The sequence below is a fragment of the Sprattus sprattus genome (assembly GCF_963457725.1).
Source record: "Sprattus sprattus genome assembly, chromosome: 14".
Lineage (NCBI taxonomy): Eukaryota > Metazoa > Chordata > Actinopteri > Clupeiformes > Clupeidae > Sprattus > Sprattus sprattus.
Window position 1 is genome coordinate 20,167,591 of NC_137912.1, and position 15,738 is coordinate 20,183,328.

At 43.2% G+C, this 15,738-nt stretch overlaps 1 protein-coding gene across 1 annotated transcript; it reads left to right on the forward strand.

Annotated features, from left to right (window-relative positions):
- Window positions 1-3,004: 3,004 nt before the first annotated feature.
- ncaph2 (non-SMC condensin II complex, subunit H2) lies at window positions 3,005-14,741 on the forward strand (the record flags this gene model as incomplete). Its single annotated transcript, XM_080851613.1, has 20 exons — window positions 3,005-3,082; window positions 3,610-3,723; window positions 4,053-4,154; window positions 4,612-4,673; window positions 4,951-5,029; window positions 5,730-5,798; window positions 6,997-7,076; window positions 7,716-7,903; window positions 8,652-8,797; window positions 9,855-9,929; window positions 10,138-10,207; window positions 10,577-10,678; window positions 10,862-10,906; window positions 11,065-11,135; window positions 11,231-11,342; window positions 11,949-12,041; window positions 12,468-12,517; window positions 13,107-13,208; window positions 14,092-14,241; window positions 14,577-14,741. The coding sequence occupies 20 exons, from the start codon at window positions 3,005-3,007 to the stop codon at window positions 14,739-14,741; spliced, it is 1,953 nt and encodes a 650-aa protein (XP_080707739.1).
- Window positions 14,742-15,738: the final 997 nt, after the last annotated feature.

A 15,738-nucleotide genomic window follows, 5' to 3' on the forward strand; every position in this document is an offset into this window, starting at 1 on the left:
GAATTTGTATCCGAATTTTCCGATTTCCTATCCGCCCTGATTGTAAATTCTGATAAAATCCTGATAGTGGGAGATTTTAATATCCATATGGATAATGAAAATAATAGCCTTACAATTGCATTCCAATCACTGATAGACTCTATCGGGTTCTCACAGCATGTAAACACACCAACTCACTACCATAATCACACCATTGACCTTGTATTAACGCATGGCCTAGAAATTGACTGCCCTATAGTTCTACCACAAAATACTACCCTCTCGGACCACCACCTAATTACATTCAACATGAAATTAGAACTCCGTCCAACATCGGAAATAACCCACTTCTACAGCCGTTGTCTATCCGACAGGACTACAGCTGAATTTATATCAAAACTACCCGTCGCCCTCACTTCAGTTCCTACCGCTGGCAAAGCAAATGGCATATGCACTTCCCCACCTTATATCGACCTACTAACTGAAGGCGTCATACATGCGTTGCACTCAACCCTTGACACTGTTGCACCACTAAAAAAGAGAATAAGAAAACTGAAAAAACTAGCCCCATGGTACACTGATCAGACTCGTGCACTTAAACAAACCACACGAAAACTAGAAAAAAAAATGGTACTCCACCAAACTTGAGGTATTCCTCCTGGCGTGGAAGGATAGTCTTCTAAGATATAAACGAGTAGCCTACTCTCTGAGGCGAAATCAGCTTACTATTCTTCATTGATTGATAGTAATAAAAACAACCCAAAGTTCCTATTTAACACTATTTCTAGGCTAACAAAAAACCACAACACAATCGAACACTCGGTTCCCATAATCTTTAGTAGTAATGATTTCATGACCTTTTTCAATAATAAAATCCTCAAAATAAGAGAACAAATTCAATGACCCTACACCCTTTCCAAAATGCGCCATGGCAACACCCCTTCAACCGGGTGCTATCCTTGAATTCTTCGCACCCACCGACCTCCCTGAACTAAACTCCTTGATCCTCTCATCTAAATCATCGACGTGCCTACTAGACCCTATCCCCACAAAATTACTTAAACATGCACTTCCCTTATTAAGTGAGACATTACTCAATTTAATGAATAATTCACTAATCTCAGGCTACGTCCCACAATCTTTCAAAATAGCAGTGATAAAACCATCTCTGAAAAAACCTAACCTTGATCCCGATAATCTCGCTAACTATAGACCCATATCTAACCTCCCTTTCTTGTCAAAAATTCTTGAAAAACTAGTTGCTAAGCAACTTACTTCTTTTCTACATCAAAACAAAATTGAAGAAACCCTCCAATCCGGTTTTGGTTAAGATCGTTCGACGCAATACTTTTGGCTGTATTGTTCGTAGGCCTCTCTTACTAGTCTCCTTCTTGCACAGCCCCTCAGTTTGCGAGGACGGCCTGATCTAGGCAGAGTTACACCTGTGCCACAATCCATCCATTTCTTGATGATGGATTTAACAGAATTCCAGGGGATGTTTAGTGCCTTGGACATTTTTTTGTATCCTTCCCCTGACTTACACTTTTCAACAACCTTTTCTCTGAGTTGCTTAGACTGATCTTGGGTCTTAATGGTTTAGCAATAGCCTGTAATACTGATTACTGAATACTGACCAGTGAATGGACCTTCCAGAAACAGGTGACGTTATACTACAATCACTTGAGACACATTCACTGCACACTGATCCCCATTTCACTAATTGTGAGACTTCTAGCACCAATTGGCTGGACCTCTGTTGAATTAGGTCAGTCTATATAAAGGGGGTGATAAAGTGGGTGAATACTTATGCAATCACTTATTTTCATTACATATTTTTTATTTAATTTACATATCTGTGTAGAAATATGTTTTCACTTTGAAGTTAAAGAGGGCTTTTTTGTGATTTTTTTTGTCCAAAAAGCCAACTTATATTGACTATGACTGATTTATAAAAGCCATAAAGGGGTAAAACATCCAAGGGGGTGAATACTTATGCAAGGTACTGTAATGTAAAAATCAAGCAAGCAACAGGTAAAATAAAATATATAAAAACAGAACGAAGATTTAACTATGATAGACCTCGACTCACACGAGAAAAGGCCAGGAAAATAGATCTTAAGTCTTTTCATATTTAAATTAGTCCAAAACAGGTAGAGAAACGAATGCAGAAGTGTAGACTATTCTAAAGTAAGGACATTTGTGTTTGGTAGATTATTTCTTTGTTGTAACCATGCTTCTTGGCAATAAATCGTATACCGTTGGAAAGCTTGTTTATTTCCCTTTTCAATGGTGCCACATTTGTAAGGAACATGCATTTGTGGGATAAGCAGCACAGCTGAGTATGTGGGAAAAATTTGCCAAAACTCTCCTATTCTCCTGTTCACTCTTGTTTTGAGTTGTTTGTTGGATTGGATGATTGAACTCTCGATCAGTAACAGGGAAAGAAACAAGAAATATTGGCAATTTACACTTTATGTGTTTCCTTGTTACTGATCGAGAGTTCAATCATCCAATCCACCAAACAACTCAAAACAAGAGTGAATACCAACATAAGAATTAACTGTTTAGCATGTAGCAATTTTGGCAACATTTTCATGCATGGGCGCAACCCACATACTCCAAATGCATGTTCCTTAAAAATGTGGCACATTTAAAAGGGAAATAAACAGGCTTTCTAACGGTATAAGATTTATTGCCAAGAAGCATTGTTATAACAAAGAAATAATCTACCAAACACAAATGTCCTTACTTTTTGTGCTATGTTTGTATCGTAGGACCCATGATTGAAAAGGCCCCCTCATTCTCTATGGTAGCATAGAGCTGGTGAAGATGTCTGCAAGCACACTTTTTCATCTGCCAGTCATTAGGACAGTGTGGACTCCATTAGAATGTGTCATAGAAAGATTTAATCCAAGTCTCAGATATCTGTGCAAATGTATGTTTAGAAATGGCAATTAACCCAGGGGAAATTGTCAGCAGTCGAAAAGTTATATTTATTGTTTTGTCAATTTTTCCTCCAATACCCATGGTGGCGGTAATGAGACAATGTGTTTTCACTCACCGAAGTGACGAAACACGCATCAGGGCGGCAAAAACTAAAATGGTAAGTGCGCGGCTTTTTTGAAAGCTCTCTTTAGCAACTGGGTAATGGTCCTTCTGAAACTGTAACATCTCATAATCAGGCAAGACCTATTCGAGATCGGTTAACAGTTCACTTAAGAGACGTTAGTGGTGTGGTTGTTTTTCCATCCAATCGCAAAGGTAAGGTCTAGTTCCTCAGCAAGCTAAGGGGTACTTTAGCCAACTACCTTATTGTTGATTTAATGATAGCTGTCATCCTGACCGACCTATCTTGGCTACAGAGAGTTAGTTGATCCACATCTGATAATGAAGTGCACAGTCGGAAAGAAATCGGTAGAATGTGACATTTAATTGCTGTGGTTAGCTGACTTGCATAACATGATGATCAAACTGTGAGTACACTGCAAACAGGGGGATTTTATACCAAATAAGAGGCAGATTGCTAGCCACTTATCTGACATTAGCCGTCTGTTTTGATGTTGATTGTGATCCAGCTGTTAGCTTGATGTCACAAGCCAAAATTTGATTTCTTTGCTACACATTTCTTAGTCGAATATGGAGGCTGCCGAATCCCGTTTCGCTCAGCTGCTGAAGCCCATCCGTGAGCTCGCCCAGAACTGGGATGTGGATCTGGCCTCGCAGTTGGGGGACTACCTGCATGAGGTGAGCTTTGGCTGCAGTGTAGTGGCAAACTCGCAGTCTGTATGGGGATATGTTAACGTACAGTGGCATGGAAGTATTTATGTTTGAGTTTTTCCTATTGCGATGTTCAAATTAGTTTTATATTGTGGCCGTACACCAGCAAAGAGAGACTCGACTGAAAAGTGCGGGTCCAGTATGTTGCTACTTGCATCCGCTTGCCTTTGGACATGTTAAAGCTTTGTGTACCCTTTCTCCGTGCGTGTATAGTTAAATGCTGAACACTACAGGTGCGATACAGGTTTTCAATGTAAATAACGTTCCCTACTCTCTCATATTCCTGTGCTCTGCAGCTGGAGGGGGTGCAAATCAGTTTTGATGGAGGTAAAACTACCATGAACTTTGCTGAGGCTGCATTGCTCTTGCAAGGCACCACAAGCATCTATGGTAAGAAGGTGAGCTAGCCTGATCTCATATCACCCCCACCTATGGAAAACATGGATGTATGTATTGTGTTCATTCCACTCACTCCTACCCTGTCTGTCTATCTCTCTCTCTCTCTCTCTCTCCCTCTCCCTCTCCCTCTGTCTCCCCCTTTCTCTCTCTCTCTCACACTCTCTCTTTCCACCTCTCTCTCCCTTTCTCTCCACTGTATTTGTCTTTCTGGAATGGTTTCCCCTTTAACTCACTTGTACTCTCTCTCTCTGCTCCCCTTCTGTCTGTGTCTGTCTCTCGTTGTCTCTTTCTCTGTTCCCCCTCTGCCTGTATGTCTCTGTTTCTCTCACTCTCTCTGCCTTTTTCACTGTCTCTGTCTCTCTCTTTCTATCTGTCTCTCTGTCTCGTTCCTTCTGTCTCTGTGTCTGTCTCGTTCTTTCTGTCTCTTTCTCTTTCCTTTGTCTTTCTGTCTCTCAGGTGGAACTCCTTCACAGCTTGGTGTTCCGAACTCTGGACTACATATCCAACAAAAGCAAAAGGTAATGCTGCTCTTTGCTCTCTTAATCTTCACACATACTTATAATAACATACTCAGATTTGTCTCCTTGTTGTTCATTAGATGAGTATCTGGCCAAGAGTCTTGTTGTCACCAACCATCACACCTATGCTGATGCGTGTGTGTGTGTGTGCGTGCGTGCGTGCGTGCGTGTGTGCTTGTGTGCGTGTGTGTGTGCGCGCGCGCGTGTGTGTGTGTGTGTGTGTGTGTGTGTGTGTGTGTGTGTGTGTGTGTGTGTGTGTGTGTGTGTGTGTCCACAGGAAAGACAAACAGGATGCAGAGGGAGGAGAGGATGGTGAGCAGGAAGTGGTCACAAATGCCAGAGAAGATGACCTTCAGGTAAATTGGAAACCGACTGATGTTGAAAGACAGAAGGGATGAGGGGCATTGCTGGATAGCAGGGGGAGACCGTATGGGAGACTGTGTCTATGACTCACGGCAGGGGGAGACCGTATGCAAGACTGTCTATGGGAGACTGTGTCTATGACTGACAGGAGAGGTAGGGGAAGACCGTATGGGAGACTTTGTCTATGGGAGACTGTGTCTATGGGAGACTGTGTCTATGACTGACAGGAGAGGTAGGGGAAGACCGTATGGGAGACTTTGTCTATGGGAGACTGTGTCTATGGGAGACTGTGTCTATGACTGACAGGAGAGGTAGGGGAAGACCGTATGGGAGACTTTGTTCCATGGGAGACTGTGTCTATGACTGACAGCAGGGGGAGATCGTATGGGGGACTGTGGAGACCCTATGACCGGAGCGTGCCCCTGACTGAAACATGGTCTGTGTTGTTTAGAGGCTGTACTCAGCAGCACATTCATCACTTTGAGAAAGAGCACCCCTTTAAGCACCTGTTGCAAGACAACAAGATTCAGCACATGATAAATAAATAGATATGATAACTGTGTGTGTGTGTGTATAAATATATATTTATAAACAGTGTGTGTTTTGGTTAAAGTAATTGTTGAAGTCTTCAGGTGAGGTCTGTGTAGACGGGAGGAAAAGTCCACCAAGGTTTAATTCCTTTTCTTCCTGCAGGAGGAGCTCACGACTGAAAACACAGAGTCTGACGCAAACCTGGTCACGCTTCACTCTGATCCTACCACGGTACAGTCCCTCTCGCACCACAACAGCAGGCTCTCAGTGGCATTACGCATCAGGACAAAGACCCTTAACTAGTGGCCTTAACTCATCAGGACAAAGACCCTAAACTTAACGCATCAGGACAAAGACCCTTAACTAGTGGCCTTAACGCATCAGGACAAAGACCCTTAACTAGTGGCCTTAACGCATCAGGACAAAGACCCTAAACTTAACGCATCAGGACAAAGACCCTTAACTAGTGGCCTTAACTCATCAGGACAAAGACCCTTAACTAGTGGCCTTAACGCATCAGGACAAAGACCCTTAACTAGTGGCCTTAACTCATCAGGACAAAGACCCTTAACTAGTGGCCTTAACTCATCAGGACAAAGACCCTTAACTAGTGGCCTTAACGCATCAGGACAAAGACCCTTAACTAGTGGCCTTAACTCATCAGGACAAAGACCCTTAACTAGTGGCCTTAACGCATCAGGACAAAGACCCTTAACTAGTGGCCTTAACGCATCAGGACAAAGACCCTTAACTAGTGGCCTTAACTCATCAGGACCTTAACTAGTGGCTTTTACGCATCAGGACAAAGGCCCTTAACTACTGGTAACACTTACATTTACTGGCCTGCACAGAATATCAGTCCACATCGGGTCCTAAACATTGAACTCCAAGGCACTTAACTAGAGGTCATACTTACAGATTCCGTTACATACAGATAATCAATTACTGACAGCTTCCGTTACACACAGAGAATCAATCACTTACAGCTTACAGAGAATCAATCCACAGTTACCTTCATGAATCCAAATCAAGGCATTCAACTAGTGTTTAGAAAAAAAAAAAGATATTTGCTTTTGAAGAACTCAAGCAGCTGTTTGCTTGACTTTAATTTATTTATTTATTTATTCTCTTCTTTTTTGTTTCTATCCTCTATCATTTTCTGTCTGTTTGGTTATTGATCTCAAACAAATAGTTAACTTCACTTCCATAAAAAGTATACAAATGTGTAGAGAGCTCTAGGGTAAAGACTTGCCTAGAAGATGAGGAAGGAAACATTACAATGAAGTTTATGTCATAGTCACTATTCCCCCAAATTATACTACTATTATATTCATCTTCTGTCTGGTGTGTTGCTCACTGGGAGAGAGAGTCACTATTCCACCCAGGATCTGAATCCTTAAAGACTGTGACTGTCTGGTCTCTCCTCCAGGTCCTGGAGATCGCCCCGGTCCCTCCTGAGGCTCTGATCCCAGTGGACGCATTGGAGAAGCAGGAGTTCCCCTTCCTCAAGTAAGCAGGTCCCCCAGTCTGAATACATAGCCAGAGGAAATGTGAGAGCTGCTTGTTCCGCTGAAGGGGTGTTAAGAGTGTATGGATGTGGATTGTGTGTGTTCTCATGGATGTGGATTGTGTGTGTCCTCGTGCATGTGTGCTATTGTACATTTGAAAGGTTTGTGTTGCCTGCAAATTAACAAGGTGTGTGTTGCCTACATACATAGATTTTGAATAGATTTAGGATCATACTCTTACAATGGTGAGATCTGAATGTATAAAAAGATAAAGTATAAAAAAACTAAAGGGTGAGATAACAAGATGACTGTTTGAGGTTTTGTTATTTACAGCTGTAACAATCACTGACAATTTAGTAATGATTTAGATTACCTGACGTACCACTTATGTTAAACCCCAGATCTTCTTCTGCAGCTCAGCTGAAGTTCTTACGTGTGTGTGTGCACCTGCGTGTGCGTCTTTGCTGTGTGTGTGTGTGCGTGCGTGTGCGTGCATGCGTTTTAGATTAGATTTAGATTCATATTACCTTCTTCTACAGCGTGTCTGTGTCTGTGTGTGTGTGTGTGTGTGTGTGTGTGTGTGTGTGTGTCAGAGCTAGGCTCCTGTTTGTGTGTTCCTGATCCTGTTTTGGTATTTCAGTGTTAAGGGGGAGGTGCTGGGGAGCTGGAAGGACTTCCGCATAAACGTGTTCCCCATGGACGCCTCGTCGGGGGAGATCCAGATGGGCATGGGGGCCTTCCGCTCCGACTTCCTCAGTAGCTTCAGTCGGGAGGATTCAGACCCCCTTGGTCCTGTCCACATGCCGGACCTCCACAGGGAGCTAATGGGTTAGCCTGCAAGCACACACACACACACACACACTTACAAACACCCATTTCAAACATGCATGCACACACACACACACACACACACACACACACACACACACACACACTTACAAACATGCATGCACACACACACACACACACACACACACACTTACAAACCTACACGCACACACACACACACACACACACTTACTTACAAACACTGATTACAAACATGCATGCACACACACACACACACACACACGCACACACACACACACACACGCACTCCCCCCATGCCCATCACACACACACACACACACTTACAAACACTGATTACAAACATGCATGCACACACACACACACACACACACTTACTTACAAACCTGCACGCGCGCACACACACACATACACACTTACAAACACCGATTACAAACATGCATGCACACGCACACGCACACGCGCACACACACACACACACACACACACACACGCACTCCCCCCATGCCCATCACACACACACACACACACTTACAAACACTGATTACAAACATGCATGCACACACACACACACACACACACACACACACTTACAAACCTGCACACACACACACACACTTACAAACACCGATTACAAACATGCATGCACACACAAGAAATTGATTTGGATCCAGGGAGAAGGGAGGATTGAGGAGTAATTGATTTGGAGGAAAGAGGGACATGAGAGAGAGACTCGACTGATATACTGACACTCCTCTCGCTCATTCAGGGAACTCTGAGGTGGGAGCAGGGGATGCTGGGATTGGAGAGGCAGAGGTCGAAGGTCACAGAGAAGAAGAGGAGGGGTTCATGCCCCTGGAGGATCATGGGATGGAAATGGATGCAGAGCCTGACGAGCACATTGAGAGACAGCGGGTAAGGCACATACACACCTGTAACGCACACACCTGTAACGCACACACCTGTAACACACACACCTGTATGTAACACACACACCTGTAACACACATTGAGAGACAACGGGTAAGACACATACACACCTGTAACACACACATCGAAAGATATCAGGTGTGTAAGACATACATACATACCTGTAACACACACACTTGTACATCACATTGAAAGACACCTGGCGAAAAACATACACACCTCTAATACACACATTCAAAGACACACACACATTCAAAGACACACACACACACACACACCACACACACCACACACTTGTAACATACAGATCTGGTGCATTTCCACTAAAACCTCAGTGTTTGAGGAAAAGGTCTTTTTTTGTTTCCATCCCTGAGGCTGGACCTTAGCCGTGGCCCAAACGGACTCAGGACAATCCTGGAGTGGGGCGGGGCCAAATCAGGGCTGAATTAGGGACTTTTGGAATGGAATGCAGCACAACAGTAAAACCAGAGGAAAAAAAAAAAAAACAATAGGGTTACGGATGGCATTAGTTTAGGTTGCCTAGCAACAGAAATGGCTTAAATCAGATTTCACAAATACAACTTATCCAGGGACCAATCAAAACTTGCAAAAAAATCTAGGACACAGTTTCCAACTACCGGTAGTTCAAGACTTGTTTAAATGTCGTTACTAAGCACTGTTTTTAGAAGTTTTTAGCATTGGTGTTCTCAGTTTGCGGATGTCCGTGATATTACAACTCTGAATGGAAACAGAAGTCCAGGGAAAAGCCCCAGCTGGCCCAGATCTTAAAAGGCCAATAGAGAAGCCGGTGCGTGTGTGACCAATTTGGTGTAACCCACAGATTAAGAGACCAAGACACCTCTTCAGTGTAGCAGATGGTGTCTGTTTGAGTGCATTCATTTCATTTTTTAAGCGCCTTGAGACATTGTTATTGTTTGGTTTGGTAAAAGGGAATTGAATTGAAAAAATGGATGAAACTCTTGGAGTTGCATCGAAAATGATGATGGATCTTAAGATTTCTTTCTGTCTCATTTATTCCCCAGGGTGTCACTGAGAAACGAATGCTGAGGGAAAGACCTGCAGTGAAACCAGTGGCCATAGATCCAAGGCAACAGAAGGTAAGTAGTACTGCAACTGCACTGTATCGAAACAAAATGGCTGTCATGTTTCCAGCACTGCAACTGTACTGCATCGAAACAAAATGGCTGTCATTATTCCAGCACTGCAACTGCACTGCATCAAAACTAAATGGTTCCAGCATTGGCGATTCTATGGCAAAGTACGATAAATGAAACGTTTTGCCTTAACGGTCATTTTTGTGTGTAGGAAAGCGTGGATGTGTGGAAGTGGCATGATCTGTACGCTGTTGTGGGTGAAGACAAACCCATCATGAAAGGTGAGACTTTGAATCTATACTCACTTAATAATAATAATAATAATAATAATAATAATAATAATAATAACAATAGTGTGTGTGTGTAAAGTTTGAGAGTGCTTTGAATCTATGCTTCTGTGTGTGTGTGTGTGTGTGTGTGTGTGTGTGTGTGTGTGTTTTTTTCATAATGTCGAGTCCTCTCTCACCCTTTCGTTCTTTCTTTCTTCCTCTCTTTCTCTCTCCCTGTCTCTCTCTCCCTCTCTGTCTCTCTCTCTCCCTCTCTCTCCCTCTCTGTCTCCCTCTCTGTCTCTCTCTCTCTCCCTCTCTGTCTCTCTCTTTCTCTCTGTCTCTCTATCCCTCTCTCCCTCTACCTCTGTCTCTCTCTCTCAGGGCGTTGCTGCAATGTGCCAGCGGGTCTGGAAGAGTCAGGCAAAAGAAAACGCAAAGGCTTATCCAAACTGGAAGACTTCGGAACATGGTGTATTAAAGCATGTATGTGTCTGTGTGTGTGTGTGTGTGTGTGTGTGTGTGTGTGTGTGTGTGTGTGTGTCTCTGTACTTGTGTCTCTGCTTGTATGTACAAACTCATATTCTGATTATGTGATTAAGACTCTGAGTTGAATCATGTTGAATGGTAAAACCGGTTAAATGGTCAAACATGTATTTCTCTTTGTAGATAAAGTTTCTGATCGCAAGCTGAAAAATGGCCCTGCATTCCCAGGTGAGAATGGAAATCCCTTGACCATTGTTGTTGAGTGTGTTATTTGTTTCCCTCTTGTGTGTGTGGTCCTGGTGGAGTCGATGACTGCTAGTGTGTGTGTGTGTGTGTGTGTTTGTTCGTGTTTGTGTGTGTGTGTGTGTGTGGGGGGGGTCTTTCAGAACTGAACTACATTTATCTGAATAAGATGAAGGAGCGCATTAGAGGACGCAGAGACATCCTCAGGAGAACGGTAGGCTGTGTGTGTGGAGAAATAATATGGATATAAATCAGGGTGTGTACGTACTGTATGAGTGGTGAAATAATGTGTGTGTGTGTATGTATCAGGGTGTTACCGTGAGTGATGAGCAGCTGAAGAGAACGTACTTGGAGGAGGAGGACGTTGGGGAGAGGCTGGGGACAGAGGACCCAGAGGAGATGAGACACCAGGAGCCTGAGGGTGAGTATCCAGTGCCGTGGCCCAGCCATAGCGCCTAATCCTGGTCAGAGATTCCACACGGGAGCCCCTACTGCCAGTGCAGCTGCTGGATGCTAACGGATGCTAATGCTGCTGCAATCAGTAGAGCGAGAGTAGCAGCGTATGCTGAGGGTCCTGTTTAGCTAACACCGTGTCCTAACTACAAGCGACTGCTGTTGACGTTGCAACATTTTGAATGTTCCAGTGGGTGGGACAACCTGAAACCTTTAATAGTTCATCTTTGAGAGAGGCAGTGTGTCAAGTCATAAAAAAGAGGCAGTTTGTCTGTCAACGTTTGTATAAAAAATGTCACACTGCGACGCATTGGTCTTAAGTGCTCACTGCCTTGTGGATTTAAAAGGGAGCAATTTTACTTTTGTGGTTGCTCGCTCATGCTCCTGGCAATCAGGACACTGTGGCAGCTGGTTTATTACAGTGGTTTGACTCATCAGTCCATGTTTTGCCAAGACTGATGAGATTTTGGGGTGTAAATTGATTGGCTGTTGAGGTGAAATATCAGCCACCCTTCGGCAGAATTGCTGCCTGCAGCTTGAACTTTAACTGAATGCTTCCTGCTTACCCCTTCAGGTGACGATGGAATGGCGGACGGACCAGACGACTTTGGGATCAACTTCAGTCCAGAGGATGAGGGGGGAGAACATGAAGACACGGCTCTACCCAGTAAGGACCCGGAACCACTGTTACTTAGAATAATAATTATGTTAATAATTATAATATAATGATGATGATGATAATAATAATGGCCCTGGACTGTAAGGACCTTTATTCTTTATTATCTACTCTGGATACCTGGGCCATTTATTGTTTAGAGGAGCCGTTTTGCAGTTAATTATTTCAGTATTTATACTCATGATGATCTACATACTATGTCATTCATAAGTACACCACTTTGTTTGTTCATAATTGAATAACGTAGTTATAAGAGAATTACATTAACAATGATCTACATATTATGACATCGATGATTATATTATTATGTTTATTGTGTAATAATGTAGTTATAAGAGCATTTGTCTCTACTATATATCTGAATTACTGCATGCATAATATAAGAGGAAGCTATAACACAACCTTGTCCTTTCTAAGACCTGCCGTTGGAGGCTCTGAGCTATGAAGACCTGGTTAAGAAGAGTATGGTAAGCATCACCAGTTCTGCTGTCTACTACTTTAGGACTTTATACAATCAGATGCATATGTTTGCTGTTTAGGAGTTGTATTCATACTTTTTAGTTGTATTTAATACTGACCTCTCACTTGTCGTCACACTTGTGACCATGTCAACACAAGGATTTTATTTGTTTTTTAGGGGTTTTAAAAGTTTACCAGCTAGATACTGGATTTTTATTGGCAAGTGTTTATGTGTGTGTCACATTCTGGGCACAGAGGCACTTTAGTGCGGGCGATAGTAGGTCAGGAGGCAAAGGAATCGTTTAGCATTCGGAAAATTCGATCCCAACTCCTCCTTACCATGTGTCGAAGTGTCCTTGAGCAAGACACTGAACCCCCAACCGCTCCCGATGACCTTAGATAGTAGCCTCTGTCATCGGCGTATGAATGGGTAGATGTCTGAGGCATTAACATGTTAAGTGCTTTGAGTGCTCTATGAGTAGAAAGCGTGATATAAGTGCAGTCGATTTACCATTTAATGAGCTGCACAGTTAGGGTCACGAGCCGGTGAGAGCAACAGGGTTGTAATAGCAGTCTTCTCTGTCACGTCCCCTCTAGGCTCAGTTCTTTGCCAACACGGAGCGCTACGCAAAGGTCACAGCACTGTCTGAGAGAATACAAGACTGGGAGAACCATATCAAACCTCATCTCGCAGCTGAGGTACGCGCACGCACGCACACAGTGCTGTCTCAGAGTGGAGAACTGGGAAGACCAGATAAAATGTTCTCACAGCTGGGGTACACAGTCAGAAGCACACACACACTCTCACAGCACCTTCTTTTCATGTCAGATTGTTTATAAAAAACTGGCCAAATACTGGAATGTAATACTGACCATTGGCCAGGTGCTGGTGCTGTAACAGCCATTTGATTAGCCATTGTCGCCAGTATTGTTTACTGGGCTGTTAGTATCAGGGTTCCCATGGGTCATGGAATTTCTGGAATATCATGGAATTTCATAAAGTTTTTCCAGACCTGGAAAGTCATGGAATTTTACCATTTTGCATGCACAGTCCTGGAATATCATGGAATGTTCTTAACAGTTGTGTAGAAGCAAAACTCGTGTGCATTTTGTTGCTTTACTTTTTAGTTTTTGTGTACAACTTTGTTTCATACGTGATCCTACAACACTTCACCAGGGACGGTTTGGTTTCGCGCTATAAAATGTGCAACATTCTAGAATGCAAGGTCTTCGTTCGAGCCCAGTGAAGTCTGGCAGGCATATCTGGTTGTGTAAAGCTTTGTATAGACAAAGAACAGCTCTAGGGGTGAATATAATCTTCAGTTTTCATACTTTTAAAAACTTTTTAACATTTCCTTTTACGGAAGTGGTCTGGAAAGTCATGGAAAATCATGGAATTTTATATTTGACTTCGAGTGGGAACCCTGTAGTATATTATACCGGCAATAGTGTGAAACCCAGTGTGTGTGTGTGTGTGTGTATATCTGTGTGTCTGTGTGTGTGTGTGTGTGCCTGTGTGTATGCTTGCAATTTGTCTGTGTGGTGTGGACTGTATGATGTGTGTGTGTGTGTGTCCTGACAGGAGGAGAGAGGTGTGTTTGATATCCGTGACTATGGCGACCGGATCATTCACGCCTTCAGTCAGGTGAAGGAGAAGAGAACCTTTGCCTCTATCGTTGCTGGCAAAAACAATCATGAGGTCTGCAGATACATGCTAGCCTCCCTTCAGCTGGTGAGTACACAAACACACACACCCACACACAGAGGCAAAGACAACCACATACAAATAAAAATATGTATACAAATTTCGTAGCCCTCCAGTTCCCTTCATACACACACAGGCACACACACACAGGCACACACACACAGGCACACACACACAGGCACACACACACAGGCGCACACACACACACACACACACACAGAAAACCATAGGGTTTGCAGATACATGCTAGCCTCTTGGGAAGTGTGGGCGCACACACACCCCCCCACACTCACCTGTGCTTTGTAATACTGACTACAAGTAGCTGTGAATAACCTCCACCCGGTGTGTCCTGTGTCCATCAGGCCAACGACTACACGGTGGAGATCAGTAAGGAGGACCAGACCCTGGAGGAATCCGTGGACACCATGGCACTCACTCTCCTGACTGAACTCCGCGCCCACGATCGCCTCAAAGCCTACAACGCCAATGCGGTCACAGAGGCGCTAGTGCACGTGGAGACCAGCTGAGTTTACATGCCATCCTGCCACCCAGTGATACGCGCTAACACATAACATGCTGTACACACAGAGCTACAGCCGATGCTAGACTAAGGTGGAAATGAGGATGTGTATATACTACAGACGCATGTCTCCGTGTGGAAATGTAGTGGGGTGTTGGTTTTGTTTTCTTCTGGGAAATAAGAATGTTCTACTGCATTCCATTTGAATGTAGTTCATTCATCAAATACTGACATTGGAAGTAGAGGATTTTTATCACAACCAATATATAATGTGTCTCCTCTATCCTGTGCGAAATAGAAAGGGTGATGTTATTATGTTCTCATCTGTGTGCTTTATACGTCCGTGTTCAGTTATTCCTACATAACTATATTCCTTGTTTTACCTGATAAAAGGAAACATTTTTATCTGTGGTCACAGGTCTACCCATGTGTGAGCCTGCATGGGTCTGGGGAAAAAGGGCTGTCTGATGGTCCCTGAAGCTCTTTTTAATATATAAACTGTAATCGAATCGTGTCTTTATAGTAACAGAAGGCAGTTTGTGAACATGTCTCCACACTTTTACACTTCTTTTCAGAGCAAATTATGCCCTATACAAATGACCAACTTAATAAATATTTTTAAATACACCAAACTATGTTATTGCTGTTCTGTTGCAGTTGACCAAGTATCACCTCTGACAGCCACATTTGGTGACTCATGACCAGTTGCTCCTTAAAAAACCAAGGTTGAGTTTCTTTTTTAAATTGAACCAGGTAAGTAGCTTCAAGTGGGCAAGTTTGCCAACTTGGATAATAAGGTAATGGTAGTATTTCCTGGACTGGGAGTTGAGTTGCTTTATCTCGCAGGTCTATGCCCAGAACACTTACTTGTGGAATGTGGATTCAGCTGCCACATAAATAATAAAATATACACAACAGTCTAGGTAAACTGCAGTTTAACTCTTGCATTGTTGAAAGGAAAGTGACCAGTTATAGTTTTTTAAAGTACAAAGAATCAAGCTACG